This window comes from Panthera pardus, unplaced genomic scaffold (assembly GCF_024362965.1).
Source record: "Panthera pardus isolate Hobbes unplaced genomic scaffold, ASM2436296v1 HiC_scaffold_2, whole genome shotgun sequence".
In the NCBI taxonomy this organism is placed as follows: domain Eukaryota; kingdom Metazoa; phylum Chordata; class Mammalia; order Carnivora; family Felidae; genus Panthera; species Panthera pardus.
In genome coordinates, this window is record NW_026526765.1 from 49,198,571 (window position 1) to 49,215,193 (window position 16,623).

Consider the following 16,623-nt stretch of genomic DNA (forward strand, 5'->3'; position numbering starts at 1 on the left):
AAGCAAAGGGCATATAAATAGCAAAACAAACCCAAAATAAATGTCTGAGGACTTAATGATCAAATGAACAGCTGATAAAGGAAAATTATTAAAGCAAACCATTTCTCAAACATGGAGTTTCTCTTTTAATGTTTATCTCCCTCTCAATGCAGAACATCTGCTACAGTCATCCAAAGTATACTGATCTAAATATACTGTGGCAAGAGCTTTATATGTAAAGTCCTTAGTCCTTAAGCTTTACAACGTTGTAAGGCAGGTATCTATCATTATTTTCATACTGCACCTAAGAAAACTGGGGCACCTAAAGTTACTTAACTTGCCAAGGTTACAGAGCTTGAACCCAGCTCTGAAGGCTCTAAAACCCATGTCCCTTTGGTGCTCTACTGCCTTCTTGGTAGCACAGCAAATTGGAAAATATGGTCAAATTCTAAGTTCCATCTGATGATTATCCAAGCCACTATAAATTGTGTTTTTTGGTTTTTGGTGTTTTTTTTTTTTTTTTTTGGTGTCAAGAAAAACTGAAAAGTTTGCCATCAACACTTCCTGATTTTAGGTTGGGTCGGTATCACCAATGTTTCTGTCACCACACGTATTGCACAATCACTAGAAGCCAAAGGAAGAGGACTGGTTAAATTCTTAAACTTTATTTCCTGCTGGCCTAGAAGTCCTTAATGTTACGTCTGTTAAGTGTTAAGGTTTTTCTGGTGTAGTGAGACACTAAAGTTATAACCTAACTCATAGGAAATCATCTATGCATTAGTCATTTTACCTGTCAGGGAAGTTAAAAGCAGATCAACGGGATATAAACCCGGGTTGTTTCCTTTTTCAGGGTAAATTTCTTAATTACTTGTTAACTAAGCCCAATGGAACAAGTGACCCTCCAAAAATGAAATGTAGTGGAAAAGGAAACAGAGGAAAAGAAGAATCACAGTAAGTAATGTGGTGATCTACTTTCACTAGTGTTAGAAAAGCAAAGGATGAATCTCCTCTTGAGTAACTTCAGCCTGACCACAATGGCCACTTGTTACACCTACCACCCACTCCAACACTTCAGGTTCATTAGGAATTAAAAGAAACCTAGTAAGCAACCCGACCAGGCCTAAGTCTCTGCACCACACCCTGAGAACACAGAGGGTCAGTGCATTGCATCCCCCACCTCCAAGCCTTCCCAGCTGCCCCGGAGGCAAAACCCCACAGCCTGGGGCCAAGACAGTCCTCCAACCAGGGCAGTGACCCAGCTCTGGACAACCCCACCCCCTCCCCTGACCAAAGGGTCTGTGCCTAGAGGGATGGGGGTAGGAGCAAGGTGAGGAAGGCCTGCACAGGAGAGGAGGGGGCTAACAGGATGTTTTGAAACGAGGAAGGGTCCCTTCTCACCCTCGCGGGTCGGGACCTGCTCCGGGTCGGAGAGAGAGCCGGTCGCCGCCATGATGGGACTGGCCGAGCCGGGGGGCGTGACGCGGGCAGCCCCGGGCGCAGGGCCAGCTCCCCTTCCCCCTTCCTCCCCTCCTCTGCGTGGGCCTTGGCCACAACTGACCCCCGATACTCACGCTTTGTCCACCAGCTCCCGCACCTTCCACATGTTCAACATCGTGCCCCGCGCGGGCCGAGCCGCCGGCTCCCTCCCCTGGTCCCCACAGACCCCGGAACACTTCCGCGCCGGGGCAGATCCTGGCCGGGGTCACCGCCGCCGCCTGCCGCCTCGAACTCCCCCAGTTAGGTCCTTCTCTTGCCACAGCCGCGGCGCCGCCGGTGACACGTCGAGACGCGGGGGCAGAGGCGCTGCGTGGAGCGGAAGTGCCCGACTTTCCGCCCTCTGCGCGCGGGGCACGCCGGGACTTGTAGTTCTCCCCCGGCCTAGCGGACAGGTTAAGCTGAGAGAGTTAGTGTGATAAACTTGGTAGTATTTCTGTTAGACTCTCCGGTCCTACGCACCCTTCCCCATGCCTCTGACCTTCAAAACCAGAAACTCTGGGGTGGGGACCAGGAATCTGTGCTTTACGGAGTCCTCCGTGCTCAAGTGTCAGAAGCACTGGTATAGGATCAAGCAGCCCTCAGACACATTTTCCAAATAGTAAGTATTGTTTCTCCCTAGAAACAGTCCTGAATATGTAACAAATACCACAGCGTGCTATGATTTTGAGTCTTCGAATACCTCATTGAAAGGAATTTCTTGTGAAATAAGTCTTGTTAAAATAGTACCTGAGGGGCACCTGGGTGGCTCAGTCAGTTGAGCATCTGACTTTGGCTCAGGTCAGGACCTCACTGTTGGTGGGTTCGAGCCCCACATCAGGCTCTGTGCTGACAGCTCAGAGCCTGGACCCTGCTTTGGATTCTGTGTCTCCCTCTTTCTGCCCCTCCCCTGCTCTCTCTCTTTCTCTCTCTCTCTCTGTCTCTCTCTCTCAAAAATAAAAGATTAAAAAAAATTACTTGAGATAGGAAAGACCCCCCGCTAATATCCTCAAAGGGGGAAAACTGAGAGCTTTTCCCCCAAGGTCAGGAACGCCACAGGGATGTCCACTCTCGCCACTGTTATTCAACATGGTATTGGAAGTCCTAGCCTCAGCAATCAGACAACACAAAGAAATAAAAGGCCAAAGACATGAAAAGACACTTCTCCAAAGAAGACATCCGGATGGCTAACAGACACATGAAAAAATGCTCAACATCACTCATCATCAGGGAAATGCAAATCAAACCACGAGAGACTCTTAAAGATAGAGAACAAACTGAGGGTTGATGGTGAGAGGTGAGTGAGGGATGGACTGGATGGGTGATGGGCATTAAGGAGGGCACTTGTTGTGATGAGCACTTGGTGTTGTATATGAGTGATGAATCACTGTATTCTGCTCCCGAAACCAGTGTTGCAGTGTATGCTAAGTAGAATTTAAATTAAAAATTAGAAAGAAAAAAAAAATAAAACCTATTGCACTCTAATTCTGTGATACAGTGGTTTTATATTTAGACAGCTACCTAATATCCTCCTTAGATACTTTATCTTCAAGCTCAGAAACTTAGTTCACACTCTATGGGAAACTAGAAAGACAACACTGTAACACATGCAAGAACTTGGCAGGTTTATATTCTTAAGCATAAGTACAAATACACACTGCACTCAGTGTTTTATTGCAATGGTTGCTGTGACTTCATTTTCTTGCTTATTCATTTTTAACAATGGTCATGTTAGAAGTGCAAAAGAAACATTAAAATTCATTTGGCCCAACTGCTTGAATTTTACAGTGCTTTTCATTCTACACGGATGTATTGAGCAGAAATCTTCTGTGTGCCAGGAGTAGGGAATACAGCTGGGAACAAGACCAACAAGGCCTCAGCTCTCTTGGATCTTACAGGTCTTTGGAGCAAATATAATAATCAAGGAAACATTTAAGATAATTGCAGATAGAAAATTGTTGAAGAAAACAGAAGATAATGTTGAAGAGAATGGTGTTAGAGGAAAGTAACAATACAGAGTATTTAGGGCCTCTTTGAGGACTCTATAATTAAGCTAAAACTTGAATGATGAAAAGGAGCTGGACATTAAAAAAAGAAAGAAAGAAAGAAAGATCTGCCAGAAAAAATACCTGGTGGAGGGAACAGATGAAGACTGATTCACAAGGGAGAAGTGAAATTGATTGCTGCTAGTTGAGAAGCTTGTTAACAATGGTCCTAAATCAAGAACCCTGAACCTCTGACCCCTAGTTCCTCAGGTCAAGTCACCTCTTCACATTGCATCCACTTAATTATTGGACGCAGCTTTGAAAAGGGTTTCAATACAGCTTTTGGGATTAAGGCCTGGGAGAAGCAAGTTGAAAGAATTGCCAGATAGAAAAAGCAGAAATCGGGACAAAGCTATCTCAAAGCTTTGTCAAGATAGGAATGCTTAAGCGGACATAAAATGAATTGGATTGGTGGGTGGGAAGAGGCAGGGAAAGAGGAGCAGAGATAGGTAGACAAATGGTGCTTTCAGATGAGAAGTTTGTTTTCTGTTGAAAAGGCTGTCTGGTCCAAGATTCAAAGGATGGAATGTGGCCAGAGAAGATAAGAAAGAGAAACTACCTTGCATAAATAAGAGCTCAGCAAGTTAAGTTTCAACCACGCAGGTCCAGGGTACATCAGAAGAATGGGCCTGGCATAAAAACAACCACCTTCCCTGCCCTGGGCCTGTTTGCACATTCATAGCAATTCGTAGTCAGCCTTCCCAAAATTACCTAGAAGTACAATGTCATTGTCTACTTTGCTTGTTTCAACACCAAGTTTGGAAGTATCTAGACTTACTCCAGAGTTACCACACCAGGGGCATCTAGAAAGTAACACCAAAAAACTTGCCTGTCTACCTTTGATTCTAATGGACTCAGAAGAACCAGACAAGAAGACTGTGTTCAAAAGTGGTCTCCAAAGACTAATCATTTGCATGTCAACAAAGTGTTCCATTTTTACCTTTTATCTTGCAAGTTTGTGAGCAGTTTCCATAGTAACTTCTTTGTGGCAATTTAAATATGTCCATTGTCGAAAAATAAATGAGAAATCGTCCCACTCACCCCTCTTCAGGAAAACATACATTTTTCACTAAATGAGCTGACACTTTTAGTAAGGCCAAACCAACACAAGGTTTGAAAGCAAATGTACTCAGATGTGTGAGGTGCTGTTGTAGGCCCTGACTGCTTATCTTCTGTGGTTGGCTCCCTGGTGTTTCCTTCTGAAGATTTAATTCATGGTACATAGGTGTGGCAGCCATGGGAAGGCACAGCCTAAGTCTCTCTCCAAGAGAACCAGTTGCAAGGAGTGTGGATGGCCGACAGCTTGCAGCAGCCGCTCCTCAGGAATCAACCACAGCACTGACACAAAGCCCTGCTCTCACTGGGCTACTCTCAGGCGGGGATTGAGTATGTTGGAGCCAGGCCATTTCTCCCCAGTGCAAGACTTCCCTACCGGGCAAGCATTGCCCTGGACTTCCCATCAGCCTCGCCCAGATTACCTCCAAGTTTCCAGTTTCGTTGTAATCAGGCAGTCTTCCTACCCAATCTTCCTTCCTCCTCTTTCACCCTTAACAGGTGTCAGAACTTCCTTGTGGTCTGAGGCTGTCTCCACCTACTGTTGTTTCCTCTCCCCTTTCTTCTTCATAGATGTTTCCCCCCGTAAATCTCTTACACTTCTAATTCCATTTTGGCTTCTGCTTCCTGTAGTAACCAAATTGACACAACAGGCAAACAGCTGTACCTTGGTTTCAGTATTTGGCCCATTGAGTCCTGTTTTTGATCACACCTGACTATTCCTCTCTAGAAGTTGAGATAGTTGGTTTCTAATCATATTGTGAGAGTTGCCATGAGAGCCATGCATATTATATATTGCACAAAACAAGGGCCACCATTTACGTGGACCACCATGAACTGCCAGATAATTAACCACAGAGAAGAAATATAAAGAGCAGTTAAAGAGAGTAGATTCTGGATGCAGACAAACCTAGGCTCAAACACTGCATCTGCTTGCTATTCAGTGGCTTGGTCATTTTGGATACATTAATTAAACCAGTATAAGACAGTGATTATGAACTGGACTCTGGAGCCGGATTGCCTGGGTTTGAATCTTAATTTTGCTACTTATTAGCTGTGTGACCTTGGGGAAATTATTTCACACCTCTGTGACTCAGTTTTCCCATCATAATGGGGAGTAGTAGAAACCTACCTTAAAGGCTTTTTTAGACAATCAAATAAGGTAATGTTTAAAAAGAATCTGTAACATACGTAACACACTCAGTAAATGTTAGCAGTGCTGCTGCTACTACTATTATTACTACTACTACTAGTAGTAATTGTATTAATCTGTAAAATGTATTCAATAGTCAACAGGTATTTAGTAAGTTCCTACTATGTTCTAGGTACTGTGCTAGGTGGTAGATATATAACTGTAGATAAAACCAACAGAGTATGCAGCAAATAGATGTGTTAGACATAGTAAACTTAAAGTAGACTGCTGAAGAACAAATGAAATCATATATGTGACTCACTTCACACGGGTCCTACATGTAGTAAAGTGCTCACTAGATTCTACCTTACTGTTATTATCAAGCCACTTATCTTATGTGGATCTCAGCTTTTTTCCTTATAAACTGATAGGCTGTTCTATCAGAGTATCCTAAACCTAGCCATACATCAGAAATTCCTGGACATCTTTAAAAATTTCAGGTTTTTTAATCCTGCCCCATGAGTTCCTGATTCACTAGTATATTATTTTCTATACTTTCTGTCACTTGTGACAGAAACTCGAAGCTATCTTAAGCAGAACAAGGGAGTTTTTTGACACAGGAGACTGGGGAATTCAGAGATAAAATTTGCCTCAGGAACTTAGCATATACTGTCAGAACTCTCTCTGATTCTCATTTTCCTCTATTGCAGATAGGTTTCTCTTAGTTGGCAGGAACTCGGGCTACTACTTTGTGGAGAATGGGTTCTATTTTTTTCAGTTAGGCAACCAAAGAGGAAGAGACACTTTTGTCTTTTATCCAGTGAGTCTAAGAACACAGGGAAGGACTCTGACTAGCCCAGTTTGGATTATGTACCTATGGTGGGACCAATCATCTTTAGAGAGGTGTTTATTACGGAATCGGTGGCCCTAGGAGAACCACATGGAGTGGGGAAAAAGAGAGTGCTCTGAAGACACCCTGAAGAAAGCCATGCCTTGGCAGAGAAAGCAAGAGTTGTTTACAACTGTAGATCTAAAGTAGGGTGTATGAATCTGTATTTAAAAAAAAAAAAACCTCTTAAATGATTTTTCCAGGGTTTGGGATGCCCTGAGTTAGATGACGTCCTTTGTAACTCTGACACCTTTTCTCCCCTCTCTTTTTTTAGGGTCTAAATTACACAAAATTGAGTTGGGGACAGCAAAAGAAAAGAATACCATGGGCGATAATAGGAAAAAGAAGCAATGAAGAAGGAAGGAGTTAAGAGGATCGCTGCATTGTGCAGCAGGTAAGCTGGTGGCAGGGCACCCTCTTGCTAACTCTGTTCTGCTGACAGTTGGGCTCTTTTTGGCTGAAATTCCGTCTCCTTTCAGGGCTGTCAGCAGGGCTCAGGTGGGCCTACTCAGAAAGCCTGGTAGGTGCTCCAAAGGGCTAATACATTCGCAGTCCTTCTGCAAGAACATGCAGGCACTGGCAGGAGGTGAGATGTAGGTACAAGTGCTTTGGAATCATCTCCCTGCCTCCTGGGATGCTCTGTCTCCTGTCTCTGGACCATAGGCAAACTCAGAGTGGATGTGCTGCTTCTAGTGTCTAGGTCTCTGAAAACTCTATTCACAAGAAGCCAAGGTACAGTCATTGAAGCAATGAGGCAGCTTGTGACTGTGGGAACTGATCCTGCATTGTCAAGTCACATTCAGGGGTGAATGGTGCAGATGTCAGAAAGGATGTGCTGGCGGGTTTCTGAGGCAGGGTTTTTCTGGATAAGGTCAAGTGTCTTGGGAAAGTCCACAGGTGTCCAGAGTTCACACAGAGGCTCTGCTAGTCCTTGGACTTCATCAGTTCATCAAAAGAATTGTGCTCTAGGGGAAGAGCTCACTGCAGTGGACATCAAAGGAGTCTGATGGAGAGACCACTGCTTTTCAATAAGCAAAATGAATGTGACTAAAGACTGGAGGGGTGGGCAAGGGGGAGGTCTGTCAGTACAAGGCATGTTTTCTTGGTGAGAAAGAGTCAGCATTCAATATTTGTTGGGCACCTGCAATGTGCAATGGGATTAAATAGATAACTAAACCCTGTTCTTACCCACAGAACTTAAAGTCTAATATGGAAGATAGGCATCTAAACAAAGAAAAACCACAGCAAGATATTTAAGGAGGCAGTGTAACATGGGGGAGAGGTCAGAGCCCTGGCTGTGGTATCAGCAGGACCTTGGTTCATACCATGTAGCTCTGGGACTTTGGCTAAATTACTGGACCTCTTGGGTCTTGGATCCCTTGTTGGGAAAACAGGATCGATAAGAGTCCCTGACTCATAGCACTGCTGTGAAGAATGAATGAGACGACACACTAAATTGCTTGACATATAACAAGGACCCATTAAATAACATCTGTTATCGTCCACAGATCATGGGCGATATGGCATAGGGTGTTAGAACAGGTTCACTAAATCTTTCAAGAAGTATATATTTGGACAGTTACTCCATTGCCAAGAATTGTACTGTGAAAAACAGATACCATTCCTGTTCTCGTGAAGTTTGCAGTCTGAGGGAGGAGATGGGTGTAGAGCAAATAAGACTTCACAAATCTATCATTTCAAACAATGATGAAAGCTGTAAGAAGAAAAGAATGGGGTGCTATGGGAGAATGTGGCAATGATACTTTATTCATATTTCGTTCTCGGGAGAGGCCTTTCTGGGAAAGTGACATTTAAGGTGAAGGTAGAAAGATGATTCTGAGTTAATGAGGTAGAGAGAGGAAGAGTATTCCAGATAGAAAGAACACTCTGTGCCAAGGCCCAAGGTAGGACGCAGCTTGGTATGTTCCAGGACATGAAAGAAGGCCCAGTGAGGCTGGAGGGAGATGGGGAGAATGATCAAAGATGAGAGGGGGAGGTGAACAAGGATGAGCTTATTTGCCTGCCCAGTGCACTCTCCAGCCTGCTCTGCCTTGCCCTGTGCCTCCTAACCTCCCTCTCTGGACTCCATCACCTACCTTCTCATGCTTCTGGCTTCTGGTTGGGCTCTGCCAGTGTTGTGAGGGCAGAGCAGAAAATGATGGAGAGCTAGGTCCTGATATTATTTTCTTCCCTTTCCTTCCTGCTTCAGTGATACGATTCTGGCAGGAGCCCAGTCCCTCTGTGGGCATTGCGGGTGTCATGGGGTGACTTGTATGTCCAGATAGGACCTGGTCTTTCAGATTTTTATTTGAAGTGCAGTAGGAAGCTACAAACATGGTATAGTTACTCTCTTGTCACATCATCCTCTTACAGCTACAACCTGCTTCTCATCTCTTCTTAACAGGAAGGCTGTCGTCTTCACAAACAGGCTCTTCTTTGTTACTTCTCGAGCCAAGGTTGACCAATTCTTCCTTCTCAAAACATCCTGCTCTCTTAGCTTTCGCGACCCCACAGGCTTCTTGTCTTTCCTACATTTTGGGTTCATTAGAAACATTTTGTTCCTCTCCCCAGCTTGTGGATGTTGCGGGGCTCTCTAGAACTTACCTTTCTCCTTTTCTATTGCCAATGCCAGCCATAATCATCTCTTACGAACTAAATGTTTCCTAATTTGTCCCCCCATCATCTTTTCAAATCATAAATTGGACCATGTTACCACTTGCACAAAATACTTCAATGGCTTTTCATGACAGTTAGAATCCAAACTTAACCTATCAGGGGTCGATCCCTGGTCCAAACAATTGTTATCCTGGAGGAAGATGGATACGGTCACCCTCATGTGGGTTATGACCCAAGGCCAGTTCTGAGGAAAAAGGGAGGTGGTGGTGGCCATGAGCCCTGCAGGTATCCCTAAAATCTGTCATTGGCAGTGTTGCAGTACTTTTTCTTTTAAACATTTAAAAATATAGGTATATTCCAGCCAGTGCTTCCTAAGGGTAGGTCTTCATGGTAGTGAGTGGATTATTGTAGCATCTTGGACTTTCAGTTTAGACCTGGAAGTGACTAAGGTTTGGTTCACAGTTTGTTTATAAATCCTTTCCTTGTGCTGAGGTTACTTCTACTCTCATTGTTGATATGTTTATTTGATTAGTTTCAGAACATACTCTTTTCTTTTTCTTCTTTTTAACGTGAAATATCTATTCTGGCGACGCCTTGTTATAGAAAAGGAGTGCCATGAGTTTTCTTTTGTTTTGTTTGCAAGTGGTTTCCAAGTGTGGAAGCTGCCTTTCCTGTGTGTGTGTTAGCAGTTTTCTTGAATTACCACGTGAGTTTTATGGTTTCTAGTGGGTGGTATCTAAACACAGTCCTTTTTTTTTGTTTTTTTTTTTTTTTTTTTTTTGAGAGAGAGAGACAGAGTGCAAACAGGGAAGGGGCAGAGACAGAGGGAGACACAGAATCTGAAGCAGGGTCAAGGCTCTGAAGTGTCAGCCTAGAGCCCAATGAGGGGCTTGAACTCACAAGCCCTGAGATCCTGACCTGCGCTGAAGTCGGAAGCTTAACCACCTGAGCCACCCAGGTACCCCTCTAAACACAGTTCTTGTTGGGAAGGTATAACATGAGAATTTCCCCATCTTTGATGATTCACCCCGAAGAGTGGTGGGTCACTGACCTGGCCTGGGAAGCCTAAAATCTGACAGACCCAAACACCAATTGGGAGGGAAAGGAGTGGGAAAAAGCTAGCAAGTATTATTACCTTTTTAAAATACAGATTCATTCTTGGGGCGCCTGGGTGGCTCAGTCGGCTAAGCGTCCGACTTCGGCTCAGGTCATGATCTCGCGGTCTGTGAGTTCGAGCCCCGCGTCGGGCTCTGTGCTGACAGCTCAGAGCCTGGAGCCTGTTTCAAATTCTGTGTCTCCCTCTCTCTCTGACCCTCCCCCATTCATGCTCTGTCTCTCTCTGTCTCAAAAGTAAATAAACGTTAAAAAAAATTGAAAAAAAAATTAAAAATACAGATTCATTCTCTTTCTTCAATTTTTTTGAAATGTTTTTATTAGGTTGTTTAAATTAGAAAAGTAAAATATGTTCATACATCCTCATGTATCTATTCCTTGACCCAGCAATTCAATTCCTAGGTAATTATCCAAGGGAAATGGAAATTATGTCAAAATTCTTGTGCAAGAGTGTTCATAGCAGCTTTATTCACAATAGCCAAAATCTAGAAACAATCCAAGGTCCATCAAGAGGATATGGACAAGCAAGTTGTGATGTGTCATTTGAATGGAATATGATTTAGTGTTAGAAGGGAATGATCTATGAATATATACAACAGCCTGGATGAACCTCACAGACATAACAGCAAAAAGGCACAGGCAGGCAAAAAAAGTTATGGCTACATTTATATAAAATTCTAGAACAGGCAAAATTAATCGAAAGTGAAATAAATGAGAGCTATTGTTGCTTGAGGTGGAAGGAGGGGGGTGGGAACAGGAGAATTAAAGACAAAAGTTATAAACCCTCATTTCAACAAGTGAAGCAATCCAAAAATACATAAGGAAAAGTTAATCCTTTACCATTTATTTTCACCCCACTATGGTAATCCTGTTAAAAGCCTGATATGTACTTTTTCACACTCTTCCCTTGCTTATGATATAAACAATTACATGTGAATATATGCAGGTTTTGCCTTAGGATCATGCTATACACAGTGCTTGCTTTTTAAAATATCTTCTTAATAATACGTTATGGATATCCTTCCAGCTCAATAAATACAGATCTAACTCGTTCTTTTAAATATTGGTATAATTCCTTGGGGCGCCTGGATGGCGCAGTCGGTTAGGCATCCGACTTCAGCCAGGTCACGATCTCGTGGTCCGTGAGTTTGAGCCCCGCGTCAGGCTCTGGGCTGATGGCTCGGAGCCTGGAGCCTGTTTCCGATTCTGTGTCTCCCTCTCTCTCTGCCCCTCCCCCGTTCGTGCTCTGTCTCTCTCTGTCCCAAAAATAAATAAAAAACGTTGAAAAAAATTTTTTTTAAATATTGGTATAATTCCTTAATGTGAATGCACCAAAATTTATTGAACCATTTTCCTGGTGATGGGTAGGTAGGTTGTTTCTATTTTTTGTTTTTGCCATTGTAAACAATGTTACAATAAAATATATCTTTGTACTTCTATCTTTACATATGGTGTTTAGAAGAGAGTCTCAAAAGTGGGAACAGGGGGGCACCTGGGTGGCTCAGTCAGTTGAGCCTCTGACTCTTGATTTCAGCTCAGGTTGTGATCTCAAGGTTCCATGAATTCGAGCCCTGAATCACATTCTGAGCTGACAGTGTGGACCCTCTCTCTCTCCCTCTTTCTCTGCCCCTCTCCTCTGTGCAATCTCTCTCTCAAAATAAAATAAATAAACTTTAAAAAAAGTGGGAGTAGGGAAAGATAAGTGTTCTTTTTTTATTTAATTGGATATTGGCAGATTGTATACCAAAGAGATTATAGCAGTTCTCACTCTCAATGAGCAACATATTGAAAAGCCTATTTTGTCACATCCTCATAGCACGAGATTCTGCTGCTCCTTTGAATGTTTGCCCATTAGACTGATAAAAACATGTTGCCTTAATTTCAAAGTAGTTCTAACTGAGATAAACCTATACTTTCATACCTTGTATAAAAGTCTCTTTTAACATTTCCCCCATTTTTCAGTCCTGTTTTTCTAGGTCAGTATGGCTCACATCCCTCAAAACTGCACTTTCAAGTATATTGGAAGATAGAAGGCAGGCATGGCCAAGAGTGCTATTCCCATTGTTTGTTTCTTTTCCAACTCAAAACACTCAGCCTAATAGGAAGAATTCTCTATTCTGTCATCCCCTGTCACAGCAGCCTGCTTATTTTCATCTTGGTATCAACAAGAATCTGTGATTGTCTATTTATTTACTTGTATTAGGCAGGGCCACAGAACTTAGAACAGAAAACAGAACTCAACTTGAAAAGGTTTAATTGAAAAGAATGAAGCAAACAGACCATTTATGGAGTCAAGATCAGGGTTAAGTGTATTAATAAGGATGTCAAAGCACTTGGAACTTGCAGTGGTGAGGAGCCATTACCATCAGTTTCAATTATTTATTGCTGTGTAGCAAATTGCCACACAATTTAGTGTCTTAAAAAAACAATCACCATTTGTTTTCTCATAGTTCTTCAATTTGCACAGGGCTTGGTGGAAATGGCTTATCCACTCTGCACTTGGTGGAGTTCTCTGGGGCAACTCAAGTAGTGCTGGGTGAGGATCCAGGATGGGTTCACTTACATAGCTGGTACCTGTGCTAGAGTGACTGGAATGGTATGGGGTGAGCTAGGCTTGGCTCTCTTTCCATGGGGTCTCTCATTTCATAATTAGCCTGAGCTGTTAGTAGGTGGCTAGATCCCAAGAAAGTCAAAATGGAAGCTACCAGGCCTTTTAAGAACTTGACCAAACATCCCATTTGCTACATTCTACGGTCAAAGCAAGTTGTGAGGCAAATGCAGCTTGAAGGGAAGGTGAAATAAATACTACCTTTTAAGGGGAGGAGAGCATGTGCATATAGAGTTGAGATGAATCACTAGTAGCTGTCTTTACAGATAATCTACTACATATGCTTCAGTACAAAAAGACGAAGGGAAAAAATAGAATTTCTAATGAGATCTGGCACTGTGGAGGAAGATCTGTCCTACAGGAGATACAGTAATTGAAATATACTGCCAGAACCATGGGGCTGAGGCAGGGGGAGAAGTACAGAAGACATACCCTGATCTCTTTCTTCGTCTTTCCTGATTTCCTACCAGTACATGGCAGCCTGGTTAAGGTAATTCAGAGGTCAACCCGACCTCTCCAGAAAGCAAAGAAGGCCGGAAAAGGCCACTGAATGGACTGGGAATGGATTGGACCATTGAAGAAGAACCAGAATATTTTTTATTATCTGTTTCTTACATCAGAATTTAAAGTTCATCAAGGGAGGGGAACATCCATCCTGATCACGGCTGATTCCCTGGGGCTAGCAAGAGTCTGGCACTTCCCAGGTACTCAATAAAATGTGTTAAATTGACTTGAGTTCAGTTATCTGAGGAAGAGTCATAAACTTGATCTTCATTCTTTCTGATATTGAAGAAGAAACATCTGAAAGATGGCAAGATGGAGGTTAAATGACAAATGAGATCACCTTGATCTTAAGGCCACAGTTTTACTTTGGGGCTAGTCATGGTATGAAGCATGAATGCAAATTCCCTAGAGACTGACATGGACTGCTACTAGAATATGTTTAGAGTCATAACACCCAGTCTGATCTCCCTGGTGACTTTATGAACATTGTTCTTTTCTTGCTTGGCTCCCTGATGATAGGCTTAGGTGCCCTGAATTAAGTGATTTATTTGTTTCCTTTAATGTAGTACCACAAGAAGCCAGAAGTTACACTTTTTAAAAAAATTGACATATAACTCACATGGTATGCATCCACTCTTTTAAGGTGTGAATTCAGTGATTTTTCATAAATTCACAAGGTATGCAAACAAGCCACTATCTAATTTCAGAACATTATCATCACTCCCTCCTCCCACCCCAAATCCACAGTCATTAGCACTCACTTACCTTCCGTCACCATCTCCTTCTAGCTCCTAACAACCACTAATGTACTTTCCTCTCTATAAATTTGCCTATTGTGGACATTTAATATACATAGAATCATACAATATGTGGCTTTCTGTGTCTGCTTCTTAAGCTACACATGATGTTTTCAAGGTTCGTCCATTTGTAGTATATATTAGTATTTCATTCCTCCTTTAAGGCTATTATTCCATTATATGGATATACCATATTTTATTTATGCATCAGTTGATGTACATTCTTTCCACATTTTGTCTACTTTGAGTCATGTTGCTATGAACATTGGTGTACAAACTTCTGTGTGGATACGTTTCCAATTCTCTTGAGTATATAGCTAGGAGTGGAATTATGGGGTCATATGGTAATTCTATGTTTAACTTTTAGAGGAACTACCAGAATGTCTTCCAAAGTGGTTGCACCATTTTACGTTCCCAGCAGAAATGTATGAGGGGCTCAAATTTCTTCATATCCTTGTTAGCATTTGATTACAGCCATTCCAATAGGTATGTAGTGGTATCTCATTGTGGCTTTGATTTGTGTTCCCCTGATGGCTAATGATGTTGAATATCTTTTTGTGTGCTTGTATGCCATTCATGTATCTTCTTTGGGAATTGTCTATTCAAGTCATACTTGAATTGAATTGTCTTTTTATTGTTGAATTGTAACAGTTCTTTATATATTTCATTTGTGTCTCTTATCAGGTAAATGATTTGCAATTATTTTCTCCTATTCTGTGATTTGTCTTTTCATTTTTTTGATAGTGCCCTTTGATGCACAAAAATTTTTTGTTTTGATGAAGTCCAATTTATCATTTTTTTCTTTGGTTACATGTGATTTTCATGTTATATTTAAGTTAATAACAATGACTAGAATTATTGCTGGCTCCTGGTTTACATGAAGAACTTTTGTCTCCTTCCATTCGAGCACTTTTGTTTCAGAGATCATTCCAGTGTCTCAAACTTGTATTCTTGATTAAAACAACACTGAACCTACCAAAGGAGGTGGCAGAGGGAGGGTGAGGGTGTAATTCCCAGTTTAACAGTTCAAGTCTGAAGGCCCGAGATCCAGGAAGGAGTGCTGATGTCCAAGGGCCCGGTAAAACAGATATCATGGCTCACAGGGAGGAAGAGTAAATCTGCTCTTTTTCCACCTTTTTATTCTATTTGAGGCCTCAGTGGATAGGATGATGCCCACCCACATTGGGGAGGGCCATCTGCTTACCCATTCACCAGTTCAAATGCTAATCTCTTTTGGAAACATCCTCACAGATACACCCAGAAATAGTGTTTTACCAGCTGTGGTGGGCCTCCTTTAGCCCAGTCAGGTTGACACATAAAATTAATTATCACAGGGATTAAATGAGTTTAAAAAGATGCCTATAGAGGGTCTCCGGGGTGGTTCAGTCGGTTAAGTGTCTGACTTTGGCTCAGGTCATGATCTCACAGTTTGTGGGTTTGAGCCCCGTGTCGGACTCTGTGCTGACAGCTCAGAGCCCGGAGCCTGCTTTGGATTCTCTGTCTCCCTCTCTCTCTGCCCCTCTCCTGCTCATGATTTGTCTTTCTCTGTCTCTGAAAAATAAATAAACATTAAAAAATTAAAAAGAAAAAGATGGCTATGGAAATATACAGGAGGAATAACTGTGAAATACTTTACAGATACAAAGAGGGCAAATGTTAGTGCTTTGGCAAGAGTTGGACTAGGTTGTCAGGAAACAAGCTTTGCTTTATGATTAATTAGCTGGGTGACTTTGCCCAATCACTTAAACTCACAAGTCTCAATTTCCTGGTCTATTGAATGTAGGTAGTCAAGCCAAATCTAACAACCTTTCTGTGTAATTGTGAGATTGAAACAATGTAGTAGGTATAAAAGTGCTTTGGAGAACTTAACTTGTTATTTTGGGCATTGGGAACAATTCACAGAGAATTGCTTGCTTTCATTCTAAAAATGACTTTGAATTGTTTATAGTACCCATTTCTCCCTTTGCTTGGGTCAGCTCCAAGTAATGTTTACCATAATGAAACATTAACATGAGATTTCTCACCGCTTAGCTGGGTGAGGGCCAGGCCCTGGTACTTGGCTCAAAGAAACTAGTTATACAATGTTTAATAACAGCCAGGCCCTCAGGGAACTCTTAGTGAATGCTTTTGGTGCTAGGGTAAAATGTGACCAAAGACTATCAACCACAGTCTTTTATTGATCACTTAGAATGTAGAGGAAGTGTATTAAAAAAGACAACTTTATTGATATTGTGGTGGAGCTGGAAGACCTAAGCCTGTGTACCCTCACCCACTCACTGCCCATCTCTCCCAGGCATTTATGCCCAGGGGAACCCAATTTGATTGGAGGGGTCAGTGAACCAAACAAACAAAACATAGTAATCTAAAGCACTGACTCCCTTGCTGAGAAAGATGTATTTGTAAATTATGAAGTG

The 16,623-nt window shown here is 42.3% G+C and overlaps 1 protein-coding gene across 2 annotated transcripts in view; it reads right to left on the reverse strand.

Annotated features, from left to right (window-relative positions):
- The window catches only part of CLINT1 (clathrin interactor 1), a 59,053-nt gene extending 57,286 nt beyond the window's left edge, over window positions 1-1,767 (reverse strand). The window contains exon 1 of one of the 2 annotated variants that reach the window (XM_053907059.1): window positions 1,551-1,767. In XM_053907059.1, coding sequence (XP_053763034.1) covers window positions 1,551-1,591 — 41 coding nt within the window. In that variant the 5' untranslated portion in view covers window positions 1,592-1,767. The remainder of the gene's footprint in view (window positions 1-1,550) is intronic. The other variant, XM_053907060.1, reaches the window with a different exon arrangement.
- Window positions 1,768-16,623: the final 14,856 nt, after the last annotated feature.